The sequence below is a fragment of the Saccostrea echinata genome, unplaced genomic scaffold (assembly GCF_033153115.1).
Source record: "Saccostrea echinata isolate AGI-Se365-2 ecotype Australia unplaced genomic scaffold, CSIRO_AGI_Sech_v1 ptg000033l, whole genome shotgun sequence".
Classification (NCBI taxonomy): Eukaryota; Metazoa; Mollusca; class Bivalvia; order Ostreida; family Ostreidae; genus Saccostrea; species Saccostrea echinata.
Window position 1 is genome coordinate 12,574,102 of NW_026889782.1, and position 10,273 is coordinate 12,584,374.

Below are 10,273 nucleotides of genomic sequence, written 5' to 3' on the forward strand. Positions count from 1 at the left end.
AAATGATGCGTTTTGTTGACAATCAACATACAAACTACATAGCGCGTTTATCTGTTTTGTATGTACTTTGTGCATTTCTCTATAATTATTCAAAATTATAAAAAATGTGTAATGACGAAGAACCTATATCTCTTTATGATGTCCTATGATTAAGACACCAATTTAAACTAATGTGCAGTTTCTCCTGATCAAAATTTTTTTTTTTCAAGTATGCGTATATTCGCCAAAGACTTTTTTAAGCATAATTATTAATGTAAAACAACATTATTTTTCAATGTGGGCATAGAACAACGTCTATGGTACCTAATCTTTCTGTTTTTGCCTTTTGAAGTAAGAAACAAGTTGTAGAAAATTTCCGGTGAGCAATTAAATATTGTGTATAAAACCGACAAAAACCATGCACGTGTGTTTGTTGAATCGTAAACACGTACATGTAGTAGACCGTCATGCTTTGCGGCTCATTCACTGGATTGGAGAATCTGTTTGACGTATATATTGTCACGTGTTAAATTATCCTATCCATAAAAAGTAAAGCTTTTAGCTTTACAAAAAGCCTGCTTTTAGTTGTACCGTAACCTACAGTATACTGTAAGGTAAGCATATTAAAGTATTTACATTGAGATGTAAGTAAGTAATGATATCATGGTCTTTTCTTCAGCTAACCTGATAAAGCAGCATGGGTATTTCGCAGGTACTGATGGGATTTGCCGGTATAACGGCAGGAATTGCTTTGATTGGTAATCTACCAGTCACGTGGTTCATGACTGCAGTAAAAGCCAAACTCGATTACTTGGAGAAAGGAAAACTTCAGACTATAGAGGACAATCCTAAGACTTTTAATGTGAGTTTGAGAGAGAGAGAGAGAGAGAGAGAGAGAGAGAGAGAGAGATGAATTTGATGATGATTTTGAAAGTGTAAATCATGCCTTATTACATTGCAATTAATGTGATTTAATGAAAGTATTCAGCCGGCTTTCGATTGTTTTGAAAGTATTTAGTATATCAATTCTTCTTTTGCCAATTTATAGAAATTAAAGCTATACAATTGTAGGCCAAGGACTTATGGAAAGGCCATGGTGTGGTTATCATGGCTGTCCGAAGACCCGGATGATACATGTGCAGAGAGGTTAGTATACCGCAAGTGTTTTGTATGTTTGTTTTTTGTTTAACGTCCCTCTCGAGAATTTTTCACTCATAAGGAGACGCCATCACTTGCCGATGGAAAGCTGCAAATTTTGACCTATACTCGGCACTCAGGGCCATTGAGCAGTGAGGGATCTTTTTCATGCCAGTATCTACTGCGACATGGGACCTCAGTTTATACGGTCTCATCCGAAGGACCGGTCTCCACGTCCCACAGTGGGATTAATATATTCGAACCCGCGACGTAAAGATTAACTCCTTACTCCGCGAATCTAGAGCAGACGCTCTACCACTGCGCCACGCGGGCAACGTAAGTGAGCAATGTTTCCAAACTAATACATGGATTACACATCAACCATTTGAAACATTTATTCATTGTGAAAGTAAAGAAATGTATTCCAGACTTCCACAGCAATTAGTGATCAAACCTATTAATCCAAACTTTTATAACTAGCTATTATCAAAAGAGTTCAATAGTTCTTAATAAATTATTTCAATGTATCAAGCCAAGGAGTGACCTTGAGATGATGCACAGGAGACATTTACTTATTTTTGTACTTTCTAACGTACATGCATTAAGTCATGAAAATCTCCTCCCAGCCATGACTGCACTTGGAGCAGTACAGGACATTCTCATCTTCCTATCTGTGCAATGTATATCTCTGTATAGGAGGCCATGGGGTTGTCCTCTCTGAAGCCACAGTTGGATGTCCATGGAGTTTCCCTACATGCTGTAGTCAAGGAGACTCTGGGTGTTGAAGATTTTAGGCCTTACTTCAAGGGGAACGTCTACCTTGATCCTGAGGTATTCAAGCAACATTGATTTTCTTATTTCTGTCTCATTTGCTCACTTCACACTGGCTATTACCATTCCTCAGAACTAAATATAGTACTGAACATATATGTGTATAACATGTTTATGCTCCATTTTAAGGATATCCTTCCATTTTGGTGCCTTGTTTAAATCATTTTTTGTTGTTGAAACACTTACTTAGTTCAGGTTATTTAAAGAAAAGTAATAGATTACGAAGAAAGAATTAAATCTTTTATTTATTATTGATTTGGTTTTAACTGTCCACAGGTAATTTTTCCATTTTCTTGGATTCAGATATTCATATGAAACTAATTCATATTTTCTTCTGAAAGAAATTGTTCTATGGTCCAAAGCAGAGATGGTCCTCGATGCTCGGACTCCTAAGATTGAATGTCATTCACCATGCCTATTCTCTTTCTAAGAAAAAGATTTCAGGGAATCTGGAAGGGGAAGGATTTCTGTTGGGAGGTAAGTAAGGAGGAAGGGTGCTGAGGTACCTTAAGCTTGGGTGGGTAAATCAAACAAATAAAGACAGCTTTAGTTGGAGAAGAGAATGTGTGGTAACTTTAAGGTAGGGGTTCCTCTAGGAGGAAAGGCTTCTTGTTGAAGGTAGCATTAGAGAAAATGATTTAGGTTTCTTCTGGGCAGTCCCCGATTAGAACAGCGTTGGAGTTTGCTAGGAGGTAAGGACTATTTTTTTTTCATCTATTTGTAAACACAAGCATATTTTCTTTTCATGAGAACATTTTATCTCTCTACTCAAAATTTTGAATTCTTAAACTAAAGATATTATCTGTGGTTCACCATACTTTGCAACTTTGATGGTATCATCATAAAATATTGCCCTAGTGTTCAATCAGTTAAATATTTCTCGACACATTTAACTGACATTTGTTGCACAGCCGACTTTTATTTAATTGTTACGTATGTATTTAAAGACACCTGCACATTTAATAAAACGGATTTAAATGGAAGATCTCTTAGATTAAAAAAAAAAAAAAAAAAAAAAAAAAAAAAAAAAAAAAAAAAAAAAAAACTTTTTATACAGTGTATGCACAGGCCCCGTTCCGAACTTCAAGGAAACATGAAATAAATACAATCATTTTTGACGATAACTCTTAGAGGTCAAGCTCCATATGACAGACGAATCCTCATTTATTTGTACATTGTATGTGAATTTGAAGAAAATGAATAGTGACCATTCTCACACTACAAATTATGAGCAGAGTCAACATGGACTCCTGAAAACAGAGGTGGGAGGAATAGGCATCTCCTGTCGAACAGATTGTATTTGCAAACAAGGTCGCTGTGTCGACCATAGAGTTTGCGAAATATAGACTTTAGTCCTTGTATCATCAACTTATTTGTCAATAGCCTGCTTCGTTCTAGAAATTGTTCGTACGTAGAACCGTTCGTATTTTGTACGTAGAAATCGTGTGTACGTATAACGAGAAATGTTGATGACAAATGAGCAGGTTAAATAAATTAAAAAGTTTTACTGGCCGAGCTAGGGAAACATCGTATGTTACCAAACCCTGTGGTTGGTTTAGAAAGGAATGCAGCATAATTAAATGCGGTTTTCTGACGATGACAGATAAGATGTTTACTACTGATTTTAGATGCACCGTTATGGTCACATATCTCACCTTACAGACGCATTGTATAAAAACATTTGGCTTCAGAATCTTGAAGCAACGAACACATATAATTATGTCAAAAAAATGTACATCACACAGAAGAGGTAGCAAAGTCAAGCGAATGAAGCGATGTCTGGAAAAATTTAATTACTAGTACCTCGTAAGAGTGATGTTGATTACAAATGTTGATTTCCAGTTTCAATTAATAAACATCATCATGCCTGAAGGAAGCAATTTCAGTTTTAGGGGCACAGCCATTCATTTTCAGTTGAGGGGACACTATCAACTACCAAAAATTCCTTGACAAGCCAAAAAAGAAAAAGAAAAGAAAAGAAAAGAAAAAAAGGTCATCAGACGTTTTTATTGAGGGGGCAAAAACATGTTGTAGCTATTTTCTATAGTATTCTATATATTGGCAAAATTATTAGGGACCCCCCCCCCCCACCGGTTCCTACGACCATGTCATATTTTTACTGAAAATTTTACTGAAGTTTATGTTTGTTTCATTCATTATCCAAAGGCCAGGTGTATGTAGCTAGGGTGGTCTATGAATCTATGGTGCGCCAGTCGTATCATAAATTGATGTTGTTTTTTATTCTTTGAAATCGATTTAAAATGAGTTTAAACAAATATTCTGGTAATGTTATACAAGTCTGATGAATTTCCTCTAAGTGATTAAGTTACCTTCAAATTCACAAATGAAGTTAAAAATATTATTATCAAAAGTCAAACAACAACTGATCAAATAAGCCGTTCAGTGGCTAGAAATGTGTTAATTTGAGTGTTTTTAGCGGAATGTACAAAAATTATGACGATTTCCAAATGTGTATGAAAGTTTACATAATTATAGTTTGTACACGTGCTTGAATAGGAAATTATGCACAAATAATAATAAATAACCTTGTATTACACAATTCTTACTATTTTCAAACCTCTTTGATATTTCTCGTTAATGAGTGAATCAACCAAGTATAAATGTAATATGATAATTTTTAGGTACTTCTGATCTGGTTGTGTATCAGCACATATTTTTTCTTTTAAATTTCTGTAATCGTGTGGTATAATTCTCCAGGCGTGTTTGTAATCGGTCCAGGACAGAATGGAATCTATTATCAGCATCATGAGATGGAATTCGGTGACCATGCCAACTTAACAGATGTTCTGGAGGCTGTAAAGAAAATAAAAGACGAGACCAAAAAACAATAAGTTTTAGATATATCAAAAATAAGATGTAAAATATTTTTTCTTATACGTTGAATAGCGGTGAGTAAGTGAAGAAACAGAATACAATTTCTTTACTTTCAAATTCTTTACTGACACGGAGTCCTGAAAAATGGATTGTTCCTGCTTGTAAATAAAGAAGAAGGTACGGTTTTTTGCTTTATTACGCCCTAAAAATTTGATGCTTTCAGAAAGTTCTGAAATTTACTTAAATATTAATTTAATTAATGGAAGTAATAAATCAGGAGAGTATAAAGCATAAAGGATAGTTGTTCTGGAAATACTAATGTGATTCAATTGAGGCCTCAATATGACTCATTTATGGGGTTATTTTCCTAAAGAAAATAGTCTCCACAGCCGTCGCCTTCTTCAAGTTTCAGATATTTCGTGTACAAAAGAATTGAGAAATCACATATCTTAAAATCTTTGAGGGCGATGAATGTGGTCTATATTGTCTGAAAAAAAAAACGAAAATTGGTGTCTTCTGCAACTTTCTTCAATTCAGTAGAACTTTCTGCTATTCAAAAAGAGTTTTCATTTCTCTCAAAAATTTTGATATTTAAAAAAAATCCAGGGCCAGATTTGTATTGAGACCGTACCTTCTTCTTTATTGAGAGTCCCGGTATAATTTGTGCCATAATTATTTTATTGATATTTGAATTTGTAATAAAAGTGCTCAAGTACAGGCGTACAATTTGAAATGATTTATGACGTTCTACTTCGAAAATCTGTGAACGGGGTAGAACTGATGGCTGTCATCTTCAGAGTGTAACCTGTATCACTGTGTTTTTATTCCAATTAAGTCATCATGCCAATTTATCCATTGAATGCTTTTATGTTCAAATGTTTGAGTAAATAAAATTCTTATCGAGTAGGATATTATCCAAAAATGAAAATAAAAATGCTGAAAACGTTTTATTACATGTGTTTGACTGATTTTATGAATGATACATTGAAGTTAATTATCAGTCATATTCATATTTCTGATTTGATATATGCTGCCCAATCTGTGCAAACTTATTGTAACCCTGCTTAAGCGCAGATTCGTTGGCGTACTCAGGAGGGTCTGGATGCATTAATTGAATAGCGTAAGCCTCCTTCTTCCAGTCAAAGTACTGTTCCCGTCAAACTCATGATAATGATTCCTGAAAATGGGATGGCACTTCAAACGGAAGTTCATGGCCTGTAGATGGCGCTCTACATGTACGTATTGAAGATACTTCTCGCAAGTCTTGTATGGAAGTTCAAGTGCATTATGATAAAAATCTTCTGAACGGTAATTCACGAGAGTGTCCTGCCAGTATTTAACAAAATGAGAATGTTGTTTTGCTAGGAAAACACCGAAGTTGATAACATCGGGATAACCATTACGTGTCATGTGATCAAAGTTAAATATGGCGTCGTAACCTTTATCGATTAGATCGTCCATAGGCTTCAACCAGAGTATATCCCAGTCCATATAAATACCTCAATATTTGAGCAGGACATCGGCTCGAATAATGTCACTTTTATGTTGAGTATAAAGAACTTTGTGACCAAATATCGTGTCAGGGACCTCTCTGTATACTGTGTGTAATCTAGAATCTTTCTTGAATTTATCGGAATACCATGTAAAAGATTATCACCGTGTATAAATACTTTCTCTGGCTTAAGTATTGTCATTACACTTCTAAGACTGAGATACAACATGAAATCCATCTCTTTTTCTCGGTACCACACAAGAGGAATGATTTTTGGTATTTTTCCCGGAAGTTTTGGAGTATCTTTTATAATGGCGGAATCGCCGTAAAATACTTGCCGTGCCCTGGCTGCTAGTGTGGTATTGGAATACATGATATCTACAGGGTGTATATCGGATATCTCGCAACATTCAATATCCTCCGGAATATCTAGAACCTTTCCTTTAGGAACAATTTCGAAGACGACTGTGTCATTGAAACTGTTTGGAGACAAATCTTGACTTTGCTTCATTTTAGCCAACTCTCGAAGTCTTTTGCCTTTTTCTTTTGCAAATATAAAACTCACTTCATCTGCATGCTTATTCAGTCCTAACTTAAAATTATGCTGCCTATAGGATGAGATTGATTTCATTAGCAAGAGAGTTTCGGAGAAATATATACCCCCTCTGTCGTCTAGTACGGCTATTCCAAACCACACCCCACATCCATTTTCTTGCCCATCCCAGTTTTCGGGAATTTTATGAATGGCGAAACCCGCAACGGTTCTTTTCAGGTCCGTCATCCACATATCTTATTTTTATCGGCCGCAGGAGCGGCCGATCTATTTGTGGTTGTGTTAGAATGTGCACATGGGGAAATGAGACGTTATTTTTTTCATTGCTTCGATGGAATAATTCCTTATTGATAACATGCATAAATGTTATGAATAAAAGTTTTTAAAATTTGCTTAATACTAAGTGGTTGTTCTTACGTCCTAATTTGTTTTTCATTTCTTATCAGCTATTTATTAAATTATGATTTTATAAAGAGTTGTTACATGAACTGCTCCCCAACATGGGCGTGCGTAAGATATAAAAACAAAACGTATTAAGTATCCGGATATAAATTACAATGCCTAAAATAATTAATAATTTGTAAAAGTTTTAGGAATGAGTGAATTTTGTTTGGAATGCACTACAGTTGCAAATGACCCAGTGATTTTTTTCTCTGTACTTCACATTTATTGTGATACATATCATTGGTGCATTTGCATTATCATGTGATAAAGTTCAAAGGTATCAGCATGTCAAGTTTACAAGAACGTCCTTTTTGTCAGCATTCAGACAATCATAATCAACACTTTTAGGTATTTGTTGCATTTGTTTTTTAATCAAATAATTTAATGATAATATATTCCTCTCCTTTACCGCGTGTAGTCCGATTTTCATTTCCATAAATTTACTTACGATATTTAACAATTGATCACTAAAAATTAAATTAAAAAATACACAGAAAAATAATGCAAGTGTACAGTTTGCAATAAAAATGAATCATATATTTTTTTCTACTTCGAATTTTTTCTTTGGACTTTTTCTTGTGGAAATACTTTAAAATGCTAAATATATTTTTTGCGGCCGATTTGATGCTTTGCATCAATTTAACTTAACTGTTTCTCTGTTGTATTAAAATAATAAATGCTATGGAATTCTATGGAATCTGGTCTCAAAAACTTCTAAGCACTTAAAATGGACAGATAGTGTTCAAAAGAAATAGTTCTATCATGACACCACACATAATGAATTGTATTTGGCACGGGATTATTTTTAAGTTCTCGGTAGGATAAATTCTCGTATCCAGGCAACGGATCACGGTGCAAACCCACTGTTGTTAGAGGGAGGCGTTTTCTCTGAAAATATTCTGTTCCTCTATCTGGATTTTCAGCAGTTTTGGCCCAGATAGTAAGCTAACATTGAGCCAACTTAGAGCCAACGTCATCGGTTATATTGGGCCAATGTTGGCAAATGACATTGGCCCAATGTCACTTTGCTCATCGGCCCAATGTTGGCCAGATATATTGGACCAACATTGTCCTAATGTGTAGTCATGCACACATTTAATTGTTACAAATCTGCATATGAACTAATCCGATCGTCTATACAATCAGAAAAAAATCTATTTCCAATCCTATATTTGAAAATACAAGTTAGCTAAAATAAATAAAAAGTAATATCAGGCTTGTTTTACTTCTTGTATTTTATCAGAAAAAAAATGATTTATTAGTGATGGAATTTATTGTTTCTACATAAGGGAAGCAAATGAAAGTATAAAATAACAAATGCATTTTGGATATAATTTTGAATATGATTAAAACAATAAATATATTTGCCATTTTTAAGATTAAAATTAATTTTGTATCTAGAATAAATTTCCAAACTTTTCCACTTATTGTTACTATATACACTTTTTTTTCTCAAATTCACTCTTTAACAGGTTAATAACCAATCACTGTCCTCTGTTTCATTTTTGAACGCATTTCCTTCTTTCTGTCCCTGTTTGTTCTAATTCTTCCTTCATGATCACATGCAGTGGAATTGCTAATCATTTGGCACACAAGCGGTTAGTTCGAACAGCTCCTCTAATTTAAAGTTAAATCCATTTAACAAATCTCAAAATAAAGAGAAATGCTGAAAATTAAAAGTAAAGTCGTACTTTATACAAGTTCATAGTAATTTATTCCTTGCATTAGAAACTATTAATACAATGGATATTTTCATTATTTTGTATCCTTTTTAAATTAGTAATTTTACGATTTTTTCTACATTGAGTAGCAATGTACAACTATAGCAATTTTCGGGGGGGGGGGGGGGGGGGGGACTGAGCTCGTATATTTATTACTTACTTTTTATATTCCCATCGTCTTTGAAAAAGCCGGTGTCCTCATTTGCCCATCCAAAGGAATTCCTTGCAATTTTGATAGAGAACATGGCAGCAAATACTCTCCTCTTTATTCGCCAAGTTATTTCCAGAATGTGTAGGAGTCAGTCCAGGCAGAGGGCAAGGGTGTAACACACAGCTAGGGCTAGGATGCACAAGTATCAGTAGAAAGGGAGGGCGAAACCTGTTCCTGTTTTTGAATTGTTATAGATGAATTTCACATTCCTGAGTCACTCAGGTGACCTATTGCTATCCGTTTTCGTCAGTCGTCGTGCGTTAACTCTTGAACATTTTCAACTTCTTCTCCAAAACCACTAAACCAATTTCAACAAATTTTGGCATATAGCATCTATGGGTGAAGGAGAACAAAAGTTGTTAATTCCATGGTCCCTGCCCCTCTGGGGCCTGAGGGGTGGGGCTAAAACCACCAAAATTGATGCAATCTTTAAAAATCTTCTTCTTTACTCCTGGACACCAAGCAGTCAAACTGTTGGCATGATTGTAATAAGCATTGGGCCCACTACCACAATTGTGAAATTCATGGCCCCTGGGTCAGCTGTTCTGGTGTTAGGGTGGGGCTCTATTGATTATATAGTGAAATAGTGCATTAAGTTTTTGAAAATCTTCTTCTCTGCTCCTGAATATAATTTAAACAAACTAAGTACATGATTATTATAAGCAATGATGCCTTCTTAAAAATTATGAAATTCATGGCCCCAGGGAGGGGGGGGGGGCTCTATTGATAATATAGTGAAAAAAGTGCATGGTTATGATGCACAAGGATGCCTTTTAGAAAATTGTGAAATTTATGGCCCTGGGTCAGGGGTTCTGGTCTTAGGGTTGGGTTTTATTGATTATATAGTGAAATAATGCATTAATTCTTTGAAAATCTTCTTCTCTGCTCCTGGGTATTATTTAAACAAACAAAGTGCATGTTTATGATGCACAAGGACGCCTTTTACAAAATTGTGAAATTCATGGCCCCTGAGTCAGGGGTTCTGGTGTTAGGGTCGGGCTTTATTGATTATATAGTGAAATAGTGCATTAAGTTTTTGAAAATCTTCTTCTCTGCTCCTGAATATAATT

General features: G+C 34.9%; 1 protein-coding gene and 1 pseudogene across 1 annotated transcript; one reads left to right on the forward strand and one right to left on the reverse strand.

Moving 5' to 3' along the window:
* The first annotated feature begins 676 nt into the window (after positions 1-676).
* Positions 677-4,799, forward strand: LOC133198669 (peroxiredoxin-like 2A). The gene is made up of 5 exons (XM_061334706.1): positions 677-841; positions 1,051-1,125; positions 1,813-1,947; positions 2,289-2,424; positions 4,666-4,799. Exons 1-5 carry the CDS (start codon positions 677-679, stop codon positions 4,797-4,799), a joined length of 645 nt encoding a protein of 214 aa, XP_061190690.1.
* Positions 4,800-5,746: 947 nt separating this feature from the next.
* On the reverse strand, positions 5,747-9,237 carry LOC133199123 (uncharacterized; annotated as a pseudogene).
* Between the last annotated feature and the right edge of the window lie 1,036 nt (positions 9,238-10,273).